Source organism: Lampris incognitus, chromosome 18, assembly GCF_029633865.1.
Source record: "Lampris incognitus isolate fLamInc1 chromosome 18, fLamInc1.hap2, whole genome shotgun sequence".
Taxonomy (NCBI): domain Eukaryota; kingdom Metazoa; phylum Chordata; class Actinopteri; order Lampriformes; family Lampridae; genus Lampris; species Lampris incognitus.
The window spans coordinates 41,210,976-41,236,776 of NC_079228.1; the positions used below are offsets into that span (position 1 = coordinate 41,210,976).

The following is a 25,801-nucleotide window of genomic DNA, read 5'->3' on the forward strand; positions in this document are numbered from 1 at the left end:
AGCCCAGAAAATTAAAATTATGCATAATTGTGCATAAATATGCAAAATATGCATTTTTCTAAAAATGGCTAAAAACCACTTTTCTCGGCATTTCAGATGATTCTGAGCATTTGGGGGGAGGGGGTTGGAGTGGGGGGGGGTTTAGGGGCAGGGGGAAGGCGGTTAGCTGGCAGGAGGAAGAGGAGGGAGATTTAGACGGGTGGAGAACCAAACCGCTACATTGTAGCAGGGCTCTCCTAGTTACTCAGTATATTCTAAAAGCAGAAGAATCAGCAAAAAGGATCCAAATACCTACTGGAGCTCTGAAATGAAGACGCCACTTGAGAGGTCGGCAGTAGGTAGGAACAACTGCTTGTACTTCATTTCATCTGACGTAAGAGAAGGATATGACGCGACCGACACGCGTCATAAATAGGGACTTGACGCTCACCGATCACGCGCAAATTATGTGCGGTCATTTTGACCGGTCATGGTCGTTTTAGGTGGATCACGTGTTGCAAATGTGTGAAACTCATTTTAATGCAAATATATGCGGCAGGTTTGTATCTTTATATAACTCTTTCCCCCAACCTGACATCGCAGAGGCGTCGCCCGCACACATGGAGGGTGAAGCTTTGCAGCTGACGTGGCAGGACGTCGCATCGGTGTCCAGCACGAGCGGCGAGCGAGAGATTGAAACGTCCACCTGCCCCATGGCCAACCCGAGGAGACGTCCAACCTCCACCCGCATCACTGGATAACACGTTATGACAACACGGATGAGGACAAGCTAACAATGTCATTACACACACATGTGCATGTACCCCCCCTCCCCTCCACACACACACACACACAGAGTAAAGACACAGGGCCCCTTTAGACGTTAATAGTGGTAGGATGAAGCGAGGCCAGGATCTATACTCCTCCACCTCCAACAGTAATAGGATTAGGAGCAGGCCTCAGGAGAACATGGCAGGGCGAGTCCAACGCTCCGTTTGACGTCTTTTGTCCGCGGGCCCTGAGACAAGGCTCACGGCAATAGGATGAGGAACAAAGGGGTTTTAACATTTGTGTCATAGGTACAAATGTGCCCCGATGGGAGAGCGCCGAGCCCCCGAGTTATACGACGGATAAAATTAGCCGACGTCAAATTTGACAACTCAATCAGTTGTTGTTTTTTCTCTCCGGTCCTCTCATTTCTCACGGGTCGAAGGGAGTTGAAGGAATGTTGAAGAGAGCCGAAACTGGGCTCCAGTGATGACTGGAGGGGCTCTTTGGGATTGATGATACACCGGTGATGTCTGTGTTCTGATATCTTGTGTGTTTTGTGGTGTTTTGTGTCCCGATGAAGGCCGACCGAGACACAAGTTCACAGGACAAGCCAGCGGATGGAGCTTTGGGTTTCCTCGAAAGGTTTGTTGACAGAGTGCAACTCAGACCTCTTGATTCTTAAATAATTTTAGTGTTTATATATATATATATATATATATATATATACACACACATATATACACATATATACACATATATACATACACACACACACACACACACACACATATATATATATATATACACACACACACACACACACACACACACACACACACACACACACACACACACACACCCCAACGTGGCCTTTTTGTTCAGGCTTTGTAATCCTGTGGGATCCCCAGTGAAACTGATTCACCATCCACTTTCAGTAATATCCCAGAAGTGATTGTTCTGGAGTTGATTTAGAATACTTCTTCAACCTCTGACCTTTATGGATTTGGTTTGGAAAATTCCAAGTTTTGGCTCACTCTCCGGGATTTCCCAATTTGTGTAAATTTGAAATTTATACAACCTAAGTTGCAACTTTGATATCAAAAATGACACAGCTGGCATATGAAAAATGACAAAATGACAATTGTGACTATATATATATATATATATATATATATATATATATATATATATATATATATATATATATAAAACTGTGAGTTCCCTACTGTCAAACAGCATATGAAACATCACAATAATTTGTTCCAAAAAATATTGTCATCTAATGATTACCACTCCATAAGAGTACACAAAACAATACATCCGTACAATACAGTAAAAGATGACTCATTGGCTGAAATGACATGTGGCGATATCAACATGCATCCCCCCCGTCCTGTAATGGACATCTCAGCTCGTGGAACAGCCGGTTTCTGGTCTGGTTGTTGGCAGGATTCCCTGTCTGGTCCTGTTAACTGCTGTTTCTGTGGCGAATGTTGTGTTCCAACGGGCCTTTTCACTCTAAACCCCGACCGGTTTCCCTTTTCCCCGGGGGCACGACAGAATTTGAGTTTTCATCTTCGGGCCAGAACATTTCCTTTTCATTCCCAGTAGGTTGGGGTGGAAAGGAAGTGGGTATCCCTTCAGATAGCCCGTCTCTGTCCGTCTCGCCGAGTCACACTCAGGTGGTCGTTTGGCCTCAGATTAGTCGGCCGTTGCCATTACCGCCGTTCCTCGTGATCCCCTCACATCCCCTGCCACGGCGAGGAGGTGACACAGAGAGGTCCTTTCTAATCCGCCGTCCCCGCCTCTCCCGGTGCAGCCTGGGAGAGCGACCAAAATGCCGTTTTACGACCAAGAGATGCCGACGCTCACTTCCTGCCAAGAGCCGGCGGGCTGGGGGGTGGGGGCGGGGGCGGGGGTTCAAAGTGGATTGGTAGCGAGCCGACAAACAGACACGTGTGCTGCACCAACACGGCCACGCACGCGCACAAAGTGGCACCCACACATGAGTGTATGTGTGGGTGCACAGACACAGGGACGCACAAAGGGACCGTTAGTGCACGTGGACGTAGACCCGCTCAGGTGTACTGCAGACACACTCGCACAACACAAACACATGCATGCACTCTTACCTACACACGGACGGTGTATGAGTGAATTTGCTCACTTACACACAAACACACACAACACACACACACACACACACACACACACTCATATGAAGAGACACATGAGCACTTATATGCAAAACCTCATGTACACACGTGTGAACATACTGGTGTGACCACGCAGAGAAACACACACGTGTACACAAACATGTGCACGTGTACATGCACAAACACAGGTGTTGGCTGTCAAACAAAGACACACACCCACAAACAAGCCCATTCAGAAGTGCATACATGGGCACGAACACTGATACACACACACAAACAGGTGGTCACACACACACACACACACACACACACACACACACACACACACACACACACACACACACACACACTCGCTGGTTCTTAAGCAGCTCCCCAAGTGACGACACACCGAGGATTTCATGTTTCGTGAACAGAAGCGGGGAGGAGGTTTCATCTCATATCATCATCAGCCGCGTCTCTGGGGTCGGGTCGCGGCGGCAGCAAGCTGAGCAGGGCCCTCCAGACCTCCCTCCAGACCTCCCTCCAGACCTCCCCCCAGATCACCCTTCAGACCTCCCTCCAGACCTCCCTCCAGACCTCCCTCCAGACCGCCCCCCAGACGTCCCTCCAGACGGCCCTCCAGACCTCCCTCCAGACCTCCCCCCAGACCACCCTTCAGACCTCCCTCCAGACGGCCCTCCAGACCTCCCTCCAGACGTCCCTCCAGACCGCCCTTCCGGACCTCCCTCCAGACCGCCCTTCAGACCTCCCTCCAGGCCTCCCTCCAGACGGCCCTCCAGACCTCCCTCCAGACCTCCCTCCGGACCTCCCTCCAGACCTCCCCCCAGACCACCCTTCAGACGTCCCTCCAGACCTCCCTCCAGACGGCCCTTCAGACCTCCCTTCAGACCTCCCTCCAGACCTCCCTCCAGACTTCCCTCCAGATCGCCCTCCAGACGTCCCTCCAGACCGCCCTCCGGACCTCCCTCCGGACCTCCCTCCGGACCTCCCTCCAGACCTCCCTCCAGACCTCCCTCCAGACGTCCCTCCAGACCTCCGTCCAGACGGCCCTCCAGACCTCTCTCCGGACCTCCCTCCGGACCTCCCTCCAGACCTCTCTCCAGACCTCCGTCCAGACCTCCCTCCAGACCTCCCTCCGGACCTCTCTCCGGACCTCCCTCTAGACCTCCCTCCAGACCTCCCTCCAGACGTCCCTCCAGACCTCCGTCCAGACGGCCCTCCAGACCTCCCTCCAGACCTCTCTCCGGACCTCCCTCCAGACCTCCCCCCAGACCTCCCTCCAGACGGCCCTCCAGACCTCCCTCCAGATGTCCGGTTTCAGCCACCTTTCCTAGGTACTGTCTCTGGCTGACCTCTTACTTCTCAGAATGGCGGCTCTGGTGGGCTGGGCCACGGTGAGTTGTGCTCCAGTCTGGAGAGTCTGTTGTTAAGTCACCACGTTGTGTGTTTGAGTGTCCGGCTTCACAGTCACAGTCGAACTTTCTGCGATATCGCACATAAGCCCGTAGATGGACCCTGCAGCCGCGACCCGGTCCAGACTCAGCTAACCTACAGCGCAACACGAGATGGCTGTGTGTCCTCCTGGCATGGGGACTCTAACACCGCTCATAATGCAACATCTACAACTGCAACACAAGTTGGGGGTTCTGTGCTGTTTGTTGTTGTTTCTTTCCTCTGGTCTCCGTTTATAAACCGTGTCTAACATGACAGCTGTTTGTTTCTGGTTCTGGTTCTATAGTTCTGGTTCTGTATTATTCTCCTCAATGTTATGATTTGTCGGGACCACCCCACTGAGAACTGTAATGTTCAGCACTAACCCAGCTCCTCCGCTAGACGAGAGGAGACGGAGGTGTTTCTCCCCACTCACGCATGAACAGGCAAGGTTGTGTGGTGGAGCTCAGCACATGCCACCTTAAACTTCTTCACGTGCTCCTTCTCTCCCTCTCCCTCTCTCCCTCTCCCTCTCTCTGTCTCCCTCTCTCCCTCTCTCTCTCTCTCTCCCTCTCTCTCTCCCTCTCTCTCTCTCTCTCCCTCTCCCTCTCCCTCTCTCTCTCTCTCTCTCTCTCTCTCTCTCTCTCTCTCTCTCTCTCTCTCTCTCACTGTCTCTTTCCACTCTCTCTCTCTCTCTCTCTCTCTCTCACACTGTCTCTTTCCACTCCCTCTCTCTCTCTCTCTCTCTCACACTGTCTCTTTCCACTCTCTCTCTCTCTCTCTCTCTCTCTCTCTCTCTCTCTCTCTCTCTCTCTCTCTCTCTCTCTCTCTCTCTCTCTCTCTCTGTCTCCCTCACTCTCTTGCTGGCTCTGTCCTCTCTCTCTTCCGTCCTCTCTCTCTCTCTCTCTCTCTCTCTCTCTCTCTCTCTCTCTCTCTCTCTCTCTCCTTCTCTCTCTCCCTCTCTATCCTCTCTCCTCTCTCTCTCACTCTCTCTCCTTCTCTCTCTCCCTCTGTCTCTTTCCACTCTCTCTTTCTCTCCCTCTCCTCTCCTCTCCTCTCTCCCTCTCTCTCTCTTGCCCTCTCTCTCCTCTCTTCTCTCTCTCTCTCTCTGTCTCTGTCTCCCTCACTCTCTTGCTGGCTCTGTCCTCTCTCTCTTCCGTGCTCTCTCTCTCTCTCTCTCTCTCTCTCTCTCTCTCTCTCTCTCTCTCTCTCTCTCTCTCTCTCTCTCTCTCTCTCTCTCTCTCTCTCTCTCTCTCTCGCCTCCTCTCTCTCTCTCTCTCTCTCTCTCTCTCTCTCTCTCTCTCTCTCTCTCTCTCTCTCTCTCTCTCTCTCCTTCTCTCTCTCCCTCTGTCTCTTTCCACTCTCTCTTTCTCTCCCTCTCCTCTCCTCTCTCCCTCTCCCTCTCGCCACCCCCCCCCCCTTCCCATGGCTGAAAGAGAGCCGGATGAATCAATAAGGGTGGGAAAACAAAGAAAGAATGGTAAAGAGGAGGGAAACCCTCAAAGATGGGCCACATCACTGAACTGAGATCCACCGGTCAGAAGTGATGAAGAATAAAAAACGTCCTGAGAAAGAAGGACAAAGTCACGTCTCCTCCAAAAACAGCTAAAAAAGTTTTGACGTTTGAAAAAAAGAAAAGAAAAGAGAAGCCCAGTGTGTGTCTGTGAGAAAGTATGGAAGGAAAAAGAGCGGTACATATGATTAGCGGACAGGGCCGAGCAGAGGCCGGGCAGGGCAGGCCGCAGACGGACGGAAAGAAAGGGACATTTACCTTGAACTCCAACTGTCCCGTCTTGGAGGCGGGGTCAGGTATTGTTGCCGGGCCTGACAGGGTTACGAGGGGACGATGTGTGTGGGGGGGGTGTGGGGGCCGCGGGGTGTGGTAGATGCAGAGTAGACGGGTGGGGGACCCGGGGCAGAGACTGGCCCCAGGGGTCACGGGGGGGCTACCCCCGTTGGAGGCGAGATGGGGGGGGCGAATATAGGGGGAGGGAGTGGTATTGGCAGGTTTTTGGGGGGTGCAGATGCTCAATATGCAGATGTCTAATCGAATTGTGTGACGATGAATTGGTTCCCCCTCCTGATTTGCATCAGGACAATTCCCGCCGGTGGCCCGGGGGTCAGCGGAGTTCCCCCGCACGAAATGAGCAGCCGGCTGCAGACGCCCCTGAGGACGTGTGAACTTGAAGTAGGCTCGACTCAATGACAAGGATATTGATTGATTCGGCTTTCTGTCTGTCTGTCTGTGTGTCTGTCTGTGTGTGTGTGTGTGTCTGTGTGTGTGTGTGTGTCTGTGTGTGTCTGTGTGTGTGTGTCTGACATCTGCCTTTCCTTGCACGGAGGCCTCTGCGAGTCAGACATCTGGCTCTAATCCGGAGACTTATATGAAGTTAGCAAGTAGGGGATCCCAAGTTTTATTTCACGTTTTCATTTTTTTTTGTCTCGAGGTAGGCTCTGTAGTCTGCTGTGGTGACGTTTCAGTCACACACCCGTCCATAGGTAACCCCAAAGCATCGTCGTCGTCATCATCATCTTACCCATGCACACAACATTGCACTGCTGCGAAGTGTTACGGATCTCTGCCGTCCGCGTGGGGCTGAACGGGCGGCAGTAGAAATGAGGTGGAGCTGAAGGCAGGAGTCGTGTTCGGTCGTTAGGCTTCGGCGTGGTTCCATTTTGTGACTAGCGTGCATGGAAGCTGGAGGACGTGCACCAAAAGACCGAAGCTAGAGGAAGACGCGATGGCGACCTCGGTTTGTATTTTAATCCTCTGTGATCTAACAAGCAGCCTGATGTCAGTTTTTATTATCTTCTTCTTTTTATTTCCATTCAGTTTGTGGCGGTGTTGTTCATTTTAAGTTTATTTCAGTTCCAAACCTTTCCAGATTTGAAGTGGCCGGATTCAGTTGAGATATCCTGACGAGCAGCAGAATGGAAACGGTAAAGGCCGGGGGTGATGCTTGCGACAGAGCGACAGATGAAGGAGCCTAGCGTTTGAATTTCATTAGCTAAGCACCTTATTCAAACCGGCCCATCTGTCTGACCCCGACAAGGCTTCTCAGCGTAAAGCTCCGGGTTTGGGAAAGTCAGACACAGATTTGGAATAAAGCCACTAAAGCAGTGGACATGACATGGGCACCATTTGTTCTGCTAGTCCTACTTCTTCCGTGCTGCCACGTTTTAGATAGTTCTCGCCCCCCTTTTCTCGAACGCTGCTGTCCCGGTGCCTTCACGCAGAGACCCCTCAGTTTACTCTGCATTTCAGGGGGGCTGCTCGGTGAGCACCGTTAGAGGACCGTTTGTACCGGACGGCTGCGAGTTTTGAAAGGATAAAATATCAAATGGATGTGAAGAAGAGAATTGGTGGGAAAGCTCATACATGCCCTGTCAAGGTTCTCTGGGGGTTAGATAGATAAATAAATAAATAGATAATCAGAATCAGAAGCAAACACTGATTTGTCATTTCATTTCACGAAATGTCGTTTTCCCCAGCCCACAGCAGTGCAACACAAAGACAAAAACACGTGTTCAAAAACTACAAGAAAACCCCAAAAACATGAATATGCAACATATCCAGAAAACAGAAAGAAATCACTGTCCAAGAGAGCAGACGCCAGGACGACTGCAGGAACCGCCGGTCTGCATGGGCTAGCAGTTAGCTTAGCCTGCCCCGCTTCCGCGTCCTGTCAGACCACCCTCGGTGTTTCCTCCTCGGGCACAGCTCCAGGCAGGGCCCTGGTCCCTGGGCCAACAGGACGCAGCAGACCAGGCTCCCCCAGCTGATCCAGCTCCGGCTCTCCCAGCCATCAAACCAAGACACAAAGTAAGACGCAGACGTGGACAAAGACACTGCATGGACGGTGCTGGGTGAGGCCGCCGCAAATTTAAGTTTGCGCCGCCATCTTCAATCAATCAATCAATCAAGTTGCATTTTATATATTTATATATATTTATATTATATTTATATCTTCTTTTTCACTGTTGTAGTTTCAATGCTTAGCCACAAGGGGAGATGTTTCCTTTCTGAGATGTCTTATCTGCCAGTAAAGCAAAGCCTTTGCATTGGCTGCCCAGTAATAGTTCCTAAATACAGGAAGACCTAAGCCTCCCTCCTTTATTGGCTTTTGCAGACGTACTTTAGCTATGCGATGAGCTTTATATCCCCAAACAAATGGAAAAATAATAGAGTCCAGTTTCGTAAAAAATGATGATGTCTGAAAGATTGGCAGATTCTGAAATAGGTACAAAAATCTGGGGGAGAGACACCATCTTAATTGCGTTGATACGCCCCACCATACACAATGGCAGAATCCTCCACTTCTCTATGTTCAATTTAAGCTTTGTGAGCATATCGGCGTAATTGAGTTTAAATAAGAGTTTGGGATTTCATGGTATTATGAGCCCTAGATATGTCACATGATCATACTTTAGTTTAACTGGTAGCGCATTAAGGAAATCTGAATCTATACTGTCCGATACTGGTATGAACTCACTCTTACCCCAATTAATTGTGTGATGAGAGAGTTTGCCAAATGATTTAACAAAATCTAACAAGGGAGGAACAGAGATTCTGGGTCAGTAAGATATATCAATGTATCATCAGCATAAAGGCTCACATGGCTTTCCAGGTTTCCTAACTGAATACCTCTGATACAGGAATGGTTCCTAATTCCTATTGCAAGGGCTCAAGGGCTATGTAAGTAAGGGAGATAGAGGATCCCCCTGTCTGACCCCACGTTGTAAGTCAAAAGGCCCAGATCTGTCACTATTGGTGAGGCTAGAGGATGATGGGCAGGGATACAGCATTTTGACCCATGCAATAAAGGAATCCCCAAACCCAAATCTTTGAAGTGTTTCAAACATATAGGGCCACTCTATCTGATCAAATGCCTTTTCGGCATCGAGGGACAAGATGGCCACTCAAGAGTCCCCGGCCTGGTTGGTATATAAATTGTTCAGAAGCCTGTGTACGTTGCAAAAGGCTATCTTTAACTATATAATAATAACATGTATAAAGCACTTTTCTAGGCACCCAAAGCATTTCACATTGAAGGGGGTAACGCAGTTCAACCCCCACCGATGTGTAGCACCCACCTGGGTGATATACAGCTGCCATTTACATATACAGCTGTTGTAGGTCATATGCCAGGACCTGCTTCACTCTCGCAGGGGTGGGCAATCTTACCCAGAAAGGGCCAGTGTGGGTGAAGGTTTTTGTTCCAACCAAGTAGTTACACACCTGATCCCACTAGAGTGTTTCCTGAGGAACTTGATTAATAGACACAGGTGTGTAACTGCTTTTTTGGAACAAAAGCCTTCACCCACACTGGCCCTTTCTGGATAAGATTACCCACCCCTGCGAGGTATTTGGCTGTAGCTGATCTCCTTGCTGCCTCCAGCAGAAGACAGAGAGTGTGGAGAAAGAAGAAGAGGGGATATCATGGAAGATCAAGCCCTCCACCGGACGTACCATCAACAGATAGAAGATGTGTCTGATGTTGAGAAATTCTATCAGTGGCTAGAAAAGGTTGGACTGAGGAACATCACAGAGGCTCTGATCATAGCAGCACAAGAACAGGCCCTCAGGACCAGACCAGTTGAGGCAGGGGTCTACGACACCAGACAAGATCCAACATGCAGGCTGTGCAAAGACACCCCTGAGACAGTCCAGCTCTTAGTAGCAGGGTGTAAGATGCTAGCTGGGAAAGTGTACACTGAAAGGCATAACCAAGTGGCTGGGACAGTGTACAGGAACATCTGTACAATCTACTCTTCTCTACTATTCTCTTCTTCTCTAGTATTAGATCCTGAGTGTTTATCACAATTAAGACCTTCGGTGTAAAGTTATTTTAGAAGGACTATAAGGTAGCCCATATCAAATGTATTTCATGTGCTTTTAATGTCACATAAGGGCTACCCCAACACAGAATCCCCACAAAAGGATAAAGGTGATTATTATTATTATTATTATTATTATTATTATTATTATTATTGTTGTTGTTGTTGTTATCCCCTTGTCTTTGCATTAATCTTTCTATTTCTACTCTTTGTCACTCTCTTCTCTCTTTTGAATTTTCTCTACTCGCTGTCTTTCTCTAACTAATGTTTTCTGAAGTTGCTTGTCACTGCTGTCTTGGCGAGATCTCCATAATAAACAGATTTCTGAGATGCCAAATGGCGTGAAAACAGTGAGCGGCGAAAACACGAGTCTTTCTGAGAGACTGCGCCCGTGGTCAGTCCCTGCAGAGTCAAGTCAGCCAGCACCCCACATTTTCCAAGGTTATGTTGCTCTCTATGGGCAGTCTAAGGAAGCACACTCATGCCACCCCCGCCCCACCAAACACACACACACACACACACACACACACACACACACACACAAACTCCAAGGAGCCCCCTCAATCGTCTAAATACCAACATCGAAAATACTGCAGGGCTCCTTAATGAACTTGTCAGTGTTGGTTACTTGATGATGATGATGATGATGATTATCTAAATTGCATCATGGGGAAAACTGCCAGAGGTAGCTACTACTACAACAAAATGTTTAAAACTCAATGCAGATTTTTTGTTTGGAGTTGACGCCTCCGAAACAGCGACTTCAGTAGGCTCTTACTGAAACACATCTCTGGGGTTGGTGTGTTCTGCTTCATTGTTATTTTGTGTATTTCTAACTCCGTTTTATTAAGGTTTAATTTTGCATGTTCATTCATTCATACTGTAGCGGATTCGGGGGGACAACGCCTCAGGGCGCATGCGCTTCCGATGGATTTACGGTCGCTCCATCCCACTTCTGACACCAATGTAGCGAATTCGGGGGGCAACGCAACCACAGGACCTGCCGCGGCCGGGACGCGAACCCGTGTCGCCCGCACCGCAGGAGGCATCGCTAACCGCTCGACTAACGGGTAAGACCCGCCAGCTAGCGGCCAGCGTGTCTTCTTATCCACGCACGTTACACTACATTCTGTCGGTTTTCATCTTTCGCCATGACTTTATAAATAAAGTTCGATGGAATTACGGATTAATTCCCTATCCAAAATGGGCGAAGAGGGAAAACGTTAAGCTCCCCCCGCCGGGAATCGTGCAACACAAACACGTTCTTGTCTTTGCGAACTTGTATCTCACACCCGTATTCCGCTTCTCTGTCCGCGGAGACGACGAGGCGCCTTGGCCCCGAACCCGAGTCCGGCATCCGGCTCGCTCAGGATGCTGCGTCCCGCGGAAGGACGAGGCAAACCAGTCCGCACCTCTCGCGAGATTTCCGTCGCGTCCTCCGCCGAGTTTCGTGTCCTTCTCCACCGTCACGAAAACCTTCGGCAATTCCCCGCATTAAAACGTCTCCCCCCTAATACAAAGAGCGGCTCGGGGGCGATATCCTGTACCCTCAGAACACGATCGAGGGAAACCAAACCCCGGAATCGATAAAAGTGGAGATATCGAGGGAACGCGGAAGGAGGCTCTTTTTCTTTTTATTCGGACGGGGCTTCGTCTCGCGAGGTTTGGCTCAGTTGACTAAATGCCACGTCTGAGTGGGGGCCGCCGCCGTTGACGCTGGTGTGGGCGGTTTCGCAGATCCCTTCGGCGGGTACATGACACATGAAGCGTGGCCTCACACAGCCGTTCAGCGGAGGACGTCCATTTTACAAGTCGGGTGAGCGCGGATTGTTTTATTCCATCTTTGTAAGGAGGAAGCGCCGCTTGCTAGCGTGCCGCGGTTAGCCGCTTGCTAGCACGCTGCGGTTAGCCGCGTGCTAGCAAGCTGCGCTAGCAAGCGGCTAACTTGCCCTGAGCGGGGTTTGCTGTCGTAATGCCTTAAATAAACCACAAGTGAGATTTGTTTGCGACCCGACTTCGATTTGTTTACAGTCGGATTAAGTGTTAACGCTTTGGTACAACAAGGGGATTATCTGGGTCAGGGGGGCCGAATCGTTGGCGAGGCGTCCCTCGTAATTCAGCAGTCGCACGTCAGAGTGAAGCGATACGGTAGATGAGGGGGTCCCCAATAGGCGGCCCGCGGGGCCATGTCCGGCCCGTAACGGGTTGATTTCTGTTTAAATTATGACACCGAAACAGACTAACGAACGACGTGCTGCTGGAGGTTGAGTGGCCCGTGGCTTTAAAAGTGGCCCGCCATGAAAAGTAATTGGGGACCCCTGCGGTAGATGGACGCGGAGAGGTGGCGTCGTCTACCGTTCAGACACCAACAGGTGCTCTGAGACACTGTGTATTACGTGGCTGTCTACCATCAGTGAGTCGTCATCTGTTTTTACCTCGTGTCAATGTTTCTACCTGTTGCAGGGGATACTATGGCCTATGTACGCCTGCTGGCACTTGTCACATCCGCGGTACTGCTGGTAGCCGTAGACGACTGCCTTTGCAATGGAGACCACGGCCACTCGCACACTCACGGCAGTCAGGTGAAGATGCACCACGGGGCTAGCAAGTGGAGCGCAGAGGCTAACCTCCCTCCACCTGGAGAGGAGCATCACGGCCACGCTCACGACCACGGACACGCACACGACCACGGGCACGCGCACGACCACGGACATGCGCACGACCACGGACACGCACACGACCACGGGCACACACACGACCACGGACACGCACATGACCACGGACGTGCCCAACACGAGAATGTGGTTCGTGTGCACAAAGAGGAGCATGGGCATGGACACACACATGGAGGGACGAATGCAAAGAGGGAAGCGGAACGAGAGAAGAGGGACACGGTGGAGCTCTGGACTCAGGTGTGTTCACAGTTGAAGGTCCAATGTGTGATATTTTGGCTTTCCTGAAGCACAATATCCCTTTGCAGTATCAGCAAGGGTTGCTTAATGGTTGCAAATGAAACAAATTAAATGACTCCTTCATTGCCCTCAGATTAGTGCATTAAAGAATAGACATCTATTGAGCGTCTTCCGTGTTGTTTGAAGGCCATCTTGAGGAGGCACCAGGGTGTGCCTGTCACTCACACGCCAGCACTCTGCTGCAGCGTCTTGAAGGGACAGGTCTACAAATCACCAACTCTGAATTCTTGAATTATCCGTGAGAATCCTAATTAAAGTGACAGATTTAACACTGAATCCTTGCGTTGCGTTCAAAAGGCTCCAGTGGCAGATTGGAGAGGTTGCAATCATTCCTCTGTAGTTGCACTGCAAAAATATATTAATTCAAATGTTAACATGCACATTTGTAAATTGGGCCTGAGTTTGTTTCCTGCAACAAAACTTACTTTTATAACCATGCTGTTGATCTAGATTCTTTTATCATCCCCCTCAAAGAAGGCTGGAATCAAAAAACGACCAACAAATAACTAAATTTTGGTTTCCTCCCCACCTATTTGTAGGCTATTGGAGCCACTTTGCTGATCAGTGCAGCTCCCTTTCTCATCCTGTTCCTGATCCCAGTCCAGTCCAACACTGACCAGCACCAGCGCCTGCTCAAGGTGCTGCTTAGCTTTGCCTCAGGCGGACTTCTCGGGGACGCCTTCCTCCACCTCATACCACATGCTCTGGGTATGCTGATTGACTCATGTGCCTCTAGTTGTCTGTTTGTCTTTCTGGACTATCTGTCTTTGTTGGTCGGTCTGTCTGTACTCGTAGTGTTTACTCATTGGTTCCTAAATGTCCTGTAAATTTATTGACTTCTAAGCAGAAGCGCACTTAACGCATGCAAAAATACCATGCAGGCTTGCATTGAGCCAGAATGACAGCACTAGTCTTTTGGTCACAAGGTTGATCTCTATTTCCTGTTTTCTCCTCTACTCTTGATAGAACCACACTCTCATGGAAGTGAAAAGCACGGCCACTCACACGCCAACAAAAAGTCACATCATCACGGACACTCTCATGGTATGGAGTTAAACTGCGTATTCTGATTTTCAGAATGCAAAAGTGTCACACAGTTTTGCTTCGTTATGTTAGTCGATGCAGTGTGGTGACCTCACACCTGAAGGTTCTCTTATGGTTTAGTTTTAAGAGAAGTTTTATTTCTGCGATGTGTTGTAAATGGGTTTGGCCCTCCTATGAGTTTGTTGAATGCCTTTCACATCGAAAGATCCAAAACCATTGGTTAGATTGAACTCCATTCCTTTTCTAACCGATGTTCTGGTTCCTGCCCCTCTCCACAGGCGCTGCCCACGGCCACATGATGTCTGTGGGTCTGTGGGTGCTCGGTGGAATCGTGGCTTTTCTAGTGGTGGAGAAATTTGTGCGCCTGCTGAAGGGAGGTCACGGACATTCCCACGCACACTCACACGGTACGTTGCCGGGCAAGCCAAGTCATTCATCATGTCCTTTCTTCCTCCGTCGACGTGTGTGATGTCACTTTTCACAGCGATAATTTGATGATCAATAATTGTTGCCATCGAGTTTGTGGCGGAAGAATTGTTGCAGGTTTAGACAATAATCATGCATCTCTGCATGTAGCTGTTTTTTTTTTTCTTCTCTGAATGAAGGGTGTCCATCCGTTTAGGGTTCCTATTTTCACTTTCAAGTTTAGCTGTCAAACTGAAACAAGTAAAATAGAAACCAATGAACATAACTCAAAATCTGTTTTATTCCTTTTGTAAAGCACCTTGTAACATTGTTAAGAGAAAATGGCCATATAAATAAAGTTTATTATTGTTATTATATTAATAATTTGGTGCTGATTTGAATTGAAGCATGCTTATTTTCTTCTCCGGGCAAGATTGGGTAAATTGTGTTCAAGAGCACTTATCATAATGATGTATCACCAAGAAAACTTTTCTGCTCCCACTTTTAGCTGCTACCAAAGAAAAGGGAAGCGATGGAGAAGAGGAAAAGGAGAAGAAGAAAGAAGACAAAGAAAGTAAAGACAAGCGGGCACCAAAGCAACAGGAGAAAAAGAGCGCAGGTGATGGATTGAGTAACTGACACTTTGATAAAAAAAGACGTGCGTCTGTGTTTTTAGGTGTGCGTGTGTAATTCTACTTGAGTCCTCCATCAACCTCTACAAGACAAACACATTGCCATTTATAACAGATGGCAAACAGCAAAAAACACACATCTCCCTCACACATTGAGGGACGGCAATTCTCAAGATTCTCAAGTGCAGAAACGGTTTCACGACAATGACCCTTTGATTTTCTCAGTAACGTCTGTGTTTGTACGTTTAAATGCAGACTAAAAACACTGGACTCGGCTTGTGCAATCACTGAAGTCATCACCAGTAAACCTTTCTGTTTCCGGTCTTCTGATTCCATTTTTAAACACAGATATCAAGGTGTCGGGTTACCTGAACCTGGCAGCAGACTTCACGCACAACTTCACCGATGGGCTCGCCATCGGGGCCTCGTTCCTGGTCGGCCCGACAGTCGGCACCGTCACCACCATCACCATCCTGCTGCACGAGGTGCCGCACGAGATCGGAGACTTTGCCATTCTTGTCCAGTCTGGCTGCACCAAACGCAAGGTAGCTAATGGCCTGAACTGGACTTCTCTGTTGTAGTCCGTATACACACGGTCCACATGGTGACTTTAACCTTGTGTGATTTGATGTGAGACATGAAACCTTGTCTCACTGGTCCAGAAAGAGCAGGCAGTCCATTCAGGCTTATTATTACTGTTATTTATGGAGAAAGAGGGGGACATGGATTTGGTCTGAGACCAGCAGTAGTTGTCATGTCATGTAAGTGGGAATATTTTGAGTGTTGAAGTTTTAAGTAAAACCGGGAACACACTAGACAACTTTTTTAAAGTCCTAACCAACAGGTAAAAGACTCGACATTACACATTTAATGACTGACTTTGGCAGACAAACACACTGCTTACGACTGCAGGCAGAGGTGCACGCGCTTGTTGATGAGCTCAGACTCCAGATTAAAGTTGTAAGAACGAAACATGTTTGTTGTCATTGTGACAGTCCGGCTCGTTTAAGGCTTGACAGGGAGGCAGCGATTTGACTCCCTCATGCTACGAGACGTGTTGACCGTCCATGGTGACCTGACCTATTTTTCGCAGACCGTTGCAAAGTCCCAACGATCTTGAAAATCAATCATCATGGTCAAATCAGGGTTATAATCAGCCTTTAAATCATCTATTGTGTTCCCAATTAAGGTGAAATAGTTTTAAAATGCATGATGTTGTTAAACTCAACGCTTGCTACTTGTGTTTTCTAAGATTCTGGGGACATTTATGATTCTGGCCTTACAGGGCCTTGTCTCTGTCTATCTGACACGGGTAGTTTTTGTATGTCATTTCTGTGTCTCTGGGGGTGGAGGTGAAACTGGAGGGTTTTTCCCAGCGCGACGTATCATGACGTCATTTAGCAGCCAGGAAAACCCCAGCCGAGCAGTGTTCCTAATACTCGTGTACTCGAAACAGGCTGTTCAAAAGACATCCTCATTTTCTTGACTAAACTATGTTTACGATGGTATAGATGACATCCCCCGGCAGTCTATTCCGTTGGCTACCAACTTGGGGATCGCTGGTTCGAATCCCCGTGTTGCCTCCGGCTTGGTCAGGCGTCCCTACAGACACTTTTGGCCGTGTCTGCGTGTGGGAAGTCGGATGTGGGTGTGTGTCCTGGTCGCTGCACTAGCGCCTCCTGTGGTCGGTCAGGGCACCTGTTGAGGAGGAGGAGGGACTGGGGGGAGTAGCGTGATCCTCCCACGTGCTACGTCCCCCCTGGTGAAACTCCTCATCGTCAGGTGAAAAGCGGCTGGCAACTCCACGTGTATCGGAGGAGGAGGCATGTGGTAGTCTGCAGCCTTCCCTGGATCAGCGGGGGGATGGGGGGGGGGGGTGGAGCAGCGACCGGGACGGCTCGGAAGAGTGGGGTGATTTGCCAAGTACAAGTGGGAAGAAAAAGGGGGGGGGTTAAATAAAAACGTCCCCCAACACTAGCGCAGAGGATTTTATGGATGATGATACAGTAGCTAGTGTGCAGCAATGCATTCTGGTACGTGTAGGCACTGTAGGAAAGACCGAGCAGGAGAATACCAATTTCTCCGTCTATATGGTACGGGGTGAGAACTTTCCTGCTTCGGTCTGCAGCATTACAAACAAAACTGTCGGTGGAATTTCCCTTTAAATGTTTCAGGTTAAAGCACTCCTGCAAGACTTCTTCTCTGGAAAATTAACTTCAATTTATCCTTTTGTTCACTTTTCATTTTCCTCGTATAGTCCACCTAATCTAATTTCTCCGGATTGAAATGATCTGAGAGCGGTGATCTTGTGACCCTCAATCACTCGTCCTCTTCCTTCTTCCCATCAGGCCATGTGTCTGCAGCTGCTGACTGCCCTGGGAGCTCTTGCAGGCACAGCTTGCTCCCTGCTGGCTGAAGGAGTGGGAGACGCGGCAACGGCCTGGATCCTGCCATTCACGGCGGGCGGGTTCGTTTACATCGCCACGGTGACCGTGCTCCCGGAACTGCTGGCGGGGCGCTCCAGTTTCGGCCAGTCGCTGATGGAGATTGTGGCCCTGCTTTTCGGGGTGGGCATGATGGTGCTGATTGCTGAGTATGAATGAGATGGTGGGGAGAAAGAGAGAGAGGGAGAGAGAAGAATCTCAAAAGAGGGCGAGAGAGAAAAGAAAAAGATTTAAAAAAAAAGGTGCAGTGTGCAGAAGAGGGCGTGAGAAGCAGGCAGGCAGATGTTTTGGCCAGGGATGTGACTATAGGTTTCTTTTTTCTTTCTTTCTTTTTTCTTTTCGTTTTTTTTTTTTTTTTTTTTTGGACCCACAGCACCCATTCATTTGCTCCATTTTCCTACTTTCGGTTTCTGATCATTTCTCTGCTGGAAAGAACAGCGTATCTGTTCATAAACTGGATGGTGGTCCCAGATGAGAGACCGAGAGCAGGGAGGAAAAACAACCAACCAACAATGAAAAGAGGAGTAGAAGTTTTAAAGCCACTGTGACGTTACACAGAGGCCGTAATGAGAGAAGAAGAAGCCATTTTGTCCCCTGGCCACAGAGGGGATGTGGTCTCAAAACGCAGTTTTAACAGCCGAGTGCTTCTTCATGTGTAAATAGAGTGGCTGCTTGACGCTCGCCAGATGATGGTGAATTGTAAATTTGGCTGCGGGCTGATTAGATGGAGTTAATTTTCCATCACCTATTACTTCATCATGTGCACGATCCATTCCGGTCAGTCACCACTAAATGGTAAGAGCACCATTTTGAAACCTGGTTTAGGGTACATAGGGCGTGACTGGTTGTCACGGGCTGGGTCATGTCCTCTCACTGAAACCAAGTGAGGCAGATGACGGTTGTCCAGTCATAATACTACATTCTCTGGTAACGCACAACGTTAGAAACCTGGGACATGTGAGGCTTCCTGTCCTTTCAGAGCAGTTTTGAGTCATTTGAATGTTTTACGGTTTTACATCCTGCCGAGTAAACCGATTTACCCTGTCGCTGTAGCTTTTGAGTTTTCTAACTTTGGTCCACTGGTGAAGCCATTAATTCTGATGTTTTAACTGTCGAGCAGATGTCCTTCTTCAGAGCAACTTGAAGTGAGGAGGTGTGGCGTCCGTGTCTTGCTAAAGGCCGCCCGTGAGGGATATGTGGGATTGCTGAGGTTGAACCCGGGACCCCTGAATTAAGGAACATCTCTTTGACTAAGCTAACCTGTAGACATAGAAACCTGCCCCCTTCTCTGTTGTGACCAAAATATGTCGCGTGCTTTAAACTTGACATGAAGCCGTAAACCACAGACGTGACAGCGAGGCTGATGACCCGAGCTGCTGCTGGAGTCTGAAAACGGCGTCGTCTGCACATGACAGAAATCAGTTTTTCCTCCATGTGTTTGATTCGTTCTGGTTCCACCTGTTGATACACATGCCACATTATTATCAGAATCATTATTATTATACATTATTATGTCAGTTATTTTTAATGTTATTCAGTTATCACAGAAATGTCCTTTTCCAGCAGAGGGGCAGAGGGACGCTGCAAACGTAATTTCTTTCATTGCTAAAGTGTAAAGGAGCGAGCCAAACTGATGATTAATCACAAGTGATGGACTGTAAAGCTCAGTGAAGACATTTCCATCTGTGTATCTCCAGCAAAAAGTTGAAGTTCAGTATTTTGGTGATTCGTGCGCTTTAACTGCGTATTTGTCTTCAGGTAGAGGCATTCCACTGACAATAGACACGGTCTTTCACGTAAATACCCCTGCTGTTAGGTCCGTGCTGTTTGGCCTCAGCCACTGAATGGAGGCCTGTTGAGCTGCAGCTGCAGGCCAAAACACCAGAGGGCGCTAAACTCACTTTACCGGTTCCTGTCCAAGTCTCAATCGTTTGACAACTACTTGGTCTTGGTAAATCCTCAGATTAAACTAAAGCTTTGTGTAGTGTCAGTGTAACACACTGTTGGCATCATGAGTCATACCACAGACAACACCGCGCTTAACAACATACTACAGACAACACCGCGCTAAACACCGACAACACCACGCCTAACAACATACTACAGACAACACCACGCTTAACAACATACTACAGACAACACCGCGCTTAACAACATACTACAGACAACACCGCGCTAAACACCGACAACACCACGCCTAACAACATACTACAGACAACACCGTGCTAAACAACATACTACAGACAACACCGCGCCTAACAACATACTACAGACAACACCACGCTGAACACCGACAACACCACGCCTAACAACATACTACAGACAACACCGCGCTGAACACCATACTACAGACAACACCGCGCCTAACAACATACTACAGACAACACCACGCTGAACACTGACAACACCACGCTTAACAACATACTACAGACAACACCACGCTGAACGCCATACTACAGACAACACCGTGCTAAACACAGACAACACCACGCCTAACAACATACTACAGACAACACCGTGCTAAACACAGACAACACCACGCTGAACACCATACTACAGACAACACCGTGCTAAACACAGACAACACCACGCCTAACAACATACTACAGACAACACCACGCTGAACACCGACAACACCACGCCTAACAACATACTACAGACAACACCAAGCCTAACAACATACTACAGACAACACCACGCCTAACAACATACTACAGACAACACCGTGCTAAACAACATACCACAGACAACACCGCGCCTAACAACATACTACAGACAACACCACGCTGAACACCGACAACACCACGCCTAACAATATACTACAGACAACACCACGCTTAACAACATACTACAGACAACACCGCGCTGAACACCATACTACAGACAACACCACGCTGAACACCATACTACAGACAACACCATGCTGAACACAGACAACACCACACTGAACACCATACTACAGACAACACCGTGCTAAATACAGACGACAACACACTGAACACCATACTACAGACACCACGCTGAACACCATACTACAGACACCACGCTGAACACCATACTACAGACACCACGCTGAACACCATACTACAGACACCACGCTGAACACCATACTACAGACAACACCGTGCTAAATACAGACGACAACACACTGAACACCATACTACAGACAACAACACGCTGAACACCATACTACAGACACCACGCTGAACACCATACTACAGACACCACGCTGAACACCATACTACAGACACCACGCTGAACACCATACTACAGACAACACCGTGCTAAACACAGACAACACCGTGCTAAACGGCGTGCAGTTTATAACCTTACAGTCAAATAAGATGCAGCGAATGGGAAACGCACCAAAAGCCAAACTTCATGAATGAATTAATGTACTTGGAGGAAAGTGTTAACTGTTAGCTTCATTTGTGTTTTAGTGTTATCTTTTTCTTTTACGTGAACTCTTTCACTGGGTGGTTTGCTGAGTTTGGTCTGGAAGGACAGGACAGGTGCTGCGTCACGGTGTAGTGTGGCTGAAAACACGCCGCTGTGGGGGTTCGTCCCCCGGGGCCGGGCGGTGTCGGACGGTGTCAGACTCCCAGCAGCTGGGCTCCACTGACCTGAGAATACGTCACTGGAAATACGTCCCTGACCTCCGCAGAGGTCTCAGCATCCTGTATGGTAAACGCCACCCACTCACTCAGTCACCCACTACCTTTAAGGTGGCTAAAACAAACCCGGAGCGTGACGTGTGAACACTGAGTCGGGTCTGGTACATTCATGTTCCTTCTCTTTTCTTTAATTTGTTCCTCCGACCATTTTTGATTTTTGATTTTGCCTTTAAAAAAACACACAAGACAAAATGTGGATGTGAGACAATCAGTGTGTCGGTGACAGATCATGTGTGTAGCAGCGGCTCATCCACGCTGACGTTAGCCGGTCTTAGGCGGGTTCTGCAGACGGAACCACTGGACCGAACACACGTGTGACGGGAGGCCGTGCAGGCAGGCCACCCGGAAACGGAAAAGCCTCCAGAAAGGTGGTCTTACTGTCGGCGTGTCTGTCACAGAATGTCTCTAGAGCGAGAAGCGGAAGTGCTCTCTTAGTTTTGCAGGGTTTTTGTGTGTGTGGGGGGGGGGGGGGGGGGGGGACGGTATGAAGTGCAGGAAGCCAGCGAGTTTGTTTAGACGCGTGTCTGTTTGCTTGGGAGTCCCTGCAACGCAAATGAAAGTGTGTATGTGTGTGTATGTGTGTGTGTGTGTGGGGGGGGTATCACGGGGGGGGGGCACTGGTTTGAAATATCGCCGCGAGCATCAGAGGGACCAAATGTTCAGTCTGAGTGAGGTCAAGGGAACGGTTGTTGTTGCTGTTGTTTTTTGTTTTTTTTTAATTTTTGTTGATGAATTTGTGTGAACTTTTCAGCTTGACAAGAGAAATGAATAAAAGTGAATTACACAATGTGACGTTTCAACTTCCTCTTTCTTTATGAAACCCTTAGTTCGAGAAAGTTGTTTTTTAATATATGTAACCGGTTATTTTCTTGCCCGGTGCGGGATTCGATCCGAGGTGTACTGCACCATAAGGCGACGTCACTAACCGCTCGGCTAAAGGGTTAGACCCGTTAGCTAGCTAGGGGCTAACGTGTCTTATTAGTAGTTTACAGTCGTCACCCTCTCCCGGAAGCGCGCCCTCGGGCTTTGTTCTTCCCGCGCTCCGAAGACACTTCTGAGGATCTGCACACTTCCGGGTCCCACCGCTGCCACCAATGTAACCATTTATTTTCTTGCCCGGTGCGGGATTCGATACGGGGTGTGTACTGCATCACAAGGCGATGTCACTAACCGCTCGGCTAAAGGGTCACACCCGTTAGCTAGGGCAGTGTTTCTCAACCGGGGGTCCGCGGACCCCTAGTGGTCCGTGGTGTAATTGCAAGGGGTCCGTGAAAATAAAATATCTTTAAAAAAAAGATTCTATGACATTTATAGAAATAGGATTATTTTACTCAAATGTGACTGAGACCTTTATCTACCTAAACTATAAAGGGTAACAGGACTTTTTTCTCTAATTACATCTGTTTCACAAGTGTAATTTATTGTATTTTAATAAGAGATCTCGCTCCCGTTTGCATTGTTAAAAGTTACTGCATAAAAATTCTGTTGTTACATATATCTGAAAGTTACTGAATACATATTCTGTTTTGTTACATATATCTGAAAGTTACTGCATACATATTCTGTTTTGTTACATATATCTGAAAGTTACTGAATACATATTCTGTTTTGTTACATATATCTGAAAGTTACTGCATAAGAATTCTGTTTTGTTAACTATATCTAAGTTACAACCGAAAGCTCTTATTTTTGCCCCAAAGAGTGAATAAATTCTATAATGCGATTTAAAATGCAGTTTCTACTGTTTCTATCAAATTGCAACCCCCCTCCCCCAAGATCAGGTGGAGGGGTCCTCAGGGTAGATCAAAAATACGCAGGGGGTCCAGGACCCCAAAAAGGTCGAGAACCACTGAGCTAGGGGGCTTACGTGTCTTATTAGTAGTTTACATATATATATAACTTGGGAGTTGTAACTGCTCCCTGCTGTTTCTTCTGCACAGATAGTCTTGACGCTTCAACTGATGTTTAGCAATTTATTCATTCACGTCTTCTTACTCCGAACACTTACTGACACCGCGAAAAACTGCAATAGAAAGGATATTGATCTCGTTCTCAACTCCACATACAAAATCACAAGCAAACATGAAACAACTGTCTCGGCAGCCATGTTTCCTGTATAAGCCATGAACTGACCATGCTAGCTACGGCACATGTATTTTGTAGTGGTTATGAGGCTACATAATTCCCCTTATTGAGCTGGTAGGAACGTTGGTTTACAGCTGCTGTTTTTCTCGGTTCGGGTTGACAGTGACGCACTTCCTCTGCGCGGGTTTTTTGTTGTTGTGGTAATGGTGGAAGGAATAAATGGTGCACGTTGTGTAGCCGAAAGAGAAAGTTGTCACGACTCCTGCTTCAGCTCCTCTACACTGGTGACCCCGACGCTTGTCTCTTGGTAGTTATCAGAGACAATCTTTCGAACGAACATGGTTGACGAAATCAGCGCGGTTTCTCTCAAATTGCCAGAGTTCTGGGAGTCATCGGCAACGACAGGGTTCGCCCAGGCGGAAGCGCAGTTTGCTATCCGCAAGATAACGGATGGTGCTACTAAATACTACCACGTGGTGTCGGCGCTCGGGTGTTCGACTGCAACTAGAGTGGTGAGTCTCCTTACAAATCCTCCGGCGGCAGACAAATACAAGGGGCTCAAAGACCACCTCTTGAAGATTTCTGAACTTTCCGACGCCGAGAGGGCCCACCGTCTCTTTTCTCTGCAAGGCTTGGGTGACAGCAAGCCATCCGAGCTCATGGACAAGATGCTGAATCTGCTGGGACCGGCGCACACACCTGATTTCCTCTTTGTCCAACTGTTTCTGCGACACCTGCCTGCTGAGGTGCGGGCCGCTTTGGCTAACACCAGCATTACCGATTGCTGCAAGCTAGCTGAAGAAGCTGACAAGTTCTTCCTGGCCAGCCAACAGCAACCCTGCGCGTCCGCGCTCACCCCTGCCCACCCCCACACGCCACCACCTGGTGACTCCATGGTGGTCGCCGCGGCAACCCCCGGTCGGCGACAGGAGCCCGGCCTGTGCTTTTACCATGCAAAGTTCGGGGCCAAGGCGAAAAAGTGCACCTCCCCGTGCACTTTCAGCTCGTCGGGAAACGCCAAGGCTGGCGCTCGCTAGTGGCCATGGGCGTCGGCGTGGAGGACAACAGGCTACTTTTCCTGCGAGACTCCATCTCGGGGCGGCGTTTCCTATGCGACACTGGGGTGCAGAGGAGTGTCGTACCTGCATCGGGTGTGGACGCCCTGTCGGGCGCTCACGGCCCTCCCATGGAAGCTGCTAACGGCAGCTCTATCCGTACGAACGGCACGAGGCACATTGACGTGTTTTAACGGACAGCGGTTCAGCTGGGATTTTGTCACCGCCGACGTGGCATTTCCCCTCCTCGGTGCAGATTTCCTTTGTGCTCATGGGCTGCTGGTGGACGTCAGGAATCGACGCCTGATTGACGCCGTCACCTTCGCTTCACGCGCGTGTGCACTCAGCGATACAGGCTCCGTCAGGCTGTCCAGCATGCTCTCCAACGAGGACGTGTTTCTCCATCTTCTCTCTGAGTTCCCTGACCTCTACAACCAAACATGGGGTTGAGCACCAAATCGTCACCACTGGCCCGCCGGTGCACGCCTGAGCTCGGCGCCTCGACCCGACCAAGCTCTCTGTCGCCAAGGCGGAGTTTGAGAACATGGAGCGCCTCGGCATCATCCGCCGCTCCAGCAGCCCGTGGGCTTCACCCCTCCACATAGTGCCTAAGCCTGGCAGTGGGCGGCGTCCATGTGGTGACTACCGTCGGCTCAATGACGCAACAACACCGGACCGCTACCCGGTCCCTCACATCCAAGATTTCTCCGCCCACCTGGCTGGGAAAGTGATCTTTTCCAAGGTGGACCTCGTCCGTGGATACCACCAGGTGCCCGTCCATCCCGCTGATGTCCCCAAAACGGTTGTGACAACTCCGTTCGGACTGTTCGAGTTCCTGCGCATGCCGTTTGGGCTCAAGAACGCCGCGCAGTCTTTCCAACGCCTCATGGACTCAGTGTTGCGGGACCTGCCTTTCCTCTTTGTGTCCCTGGATGACATCCTGGTCACTAGCGCCTCCGTGTCTGAGCACTTGTCCCACCTCAGAGCCCTCTTCGAGAGGCTCAGCCTGCACAGGTTGATAGTTAACCCGGCCAAATGCCAGTTTGGTCTGAGCACCATCGACTTCCTGGGCCACCGGGTCACCAAGGACGGGGCAGCCCCCCTTCCATCCGTCGCAGACTTTCCACGCCCACACACGGCCCACGTTCATTGGCATGGTGTCCTTCTACCACCGGTTCATCCCCCGGGCTGCCGATCTCCTCCGCCCCCTATATGAGGCTCTGAAGGGCACAGCCCCCAAACACGCCGTGGACTGGTCTGCAGAGAGCGACAAGGCTTTTAAGGATGTGAAGGCCGCCCTGGCTGATGCGGCGAT

The 25,801-nt window shown here is 49.2% G+C and overlaps 2 protein-coding genes across 2 annotated transcripts; one reads left to right on the forward strand and one right to left on the reverse strand.

Moving 5' to 3' along the window:
• Nucleotides 1-3,351: 3,351 nt before the first annotated feature.
• On the reverse strand, nucleotides 3,352-4,404 carry LOC130128471 (uncharacterized). The gene is made up of 3 exons (XM_056298074.1): nucleotides 4,386-4,404; nucleotides 3,628-4,203; nucleotides 3,352-3,542 (listed from the first exon to the last, which is right to left on the reverse strand). The coding sequence occupies exons 1-3, from the start codon at nucleotides 4,402-4,404 to the stop codon at nucleotides 3,352-3,354; spliced, it is 786 nt and encodes a 261-aa protein (XP_056154049.1).
• Nucleotides 4,405-11,860: 7,456 nt separating this feature from the next.
• slc39a7 (solute carrier family 39 member 7) lies at nucleotides 11,861-21,793 on the forward strand. The gene is made up of 8 exons (XM_056298195.1): nucleotides 11,861-11,991; nucleotides 12,639-13,087; nucleotides 13,687-13,855; nucleotides 14,114-14,191; nucleotides 14,470-14,598; nucleotides 15,105-15,215; nucleotides 15,577-15,773; nucleotides 17,577-21,793. The coding sequence occupies exons 1-8, from the start codon at nucleotides 11,937-11,939 to the stop codon at nucleotides 17,829-17,831; spliced, it is 1,443 nt and encodes a 480-aa protein (XP_056154170.1). The 5' UTR covers nucleotides 11,861-11,936; the 3' UTR covers nucleotides 17,832-21,793.
• The last annotated feature ends 4,008 nt before the right edge of the window (nucleotides 21,794-25,801 follow it).

Bases quoted from the DNA above. Each gene is read 5' to 3' on its own strand.
- LOC130128471 (XM_056298074.1), bottom strand. The intron at 3,543-3,627 runs GTCCGGAAGGGC...GTCTGGGGGGAG, and splicing joins GAAGGGCGGTCTGGAGGGAG to GTCTGGAGGGAGGTCTGGAG.
- slc39a7 (XM_056298195.1), top strand. From the start codon at position 11,937: ATGAAGCGTGGCCTCACACAGCCGTTCAGCGGAGGACGTCCATTTTAC. The intron at 11,992-12,638 runs GTGAGCGCGGAT...TACCTGTTGCAG, and splicing joins ACGTCCATTTTACAAGTCGG to GGGATACTATGGCCTATGTA. The intron at 13,088-13,686 runs GTGTGTTCACAG...ACCTATTTGTAG, and splicing joins CGGTGGAGCTCTGGACTCAG to GCTATTGGAGCCACTTTGCT.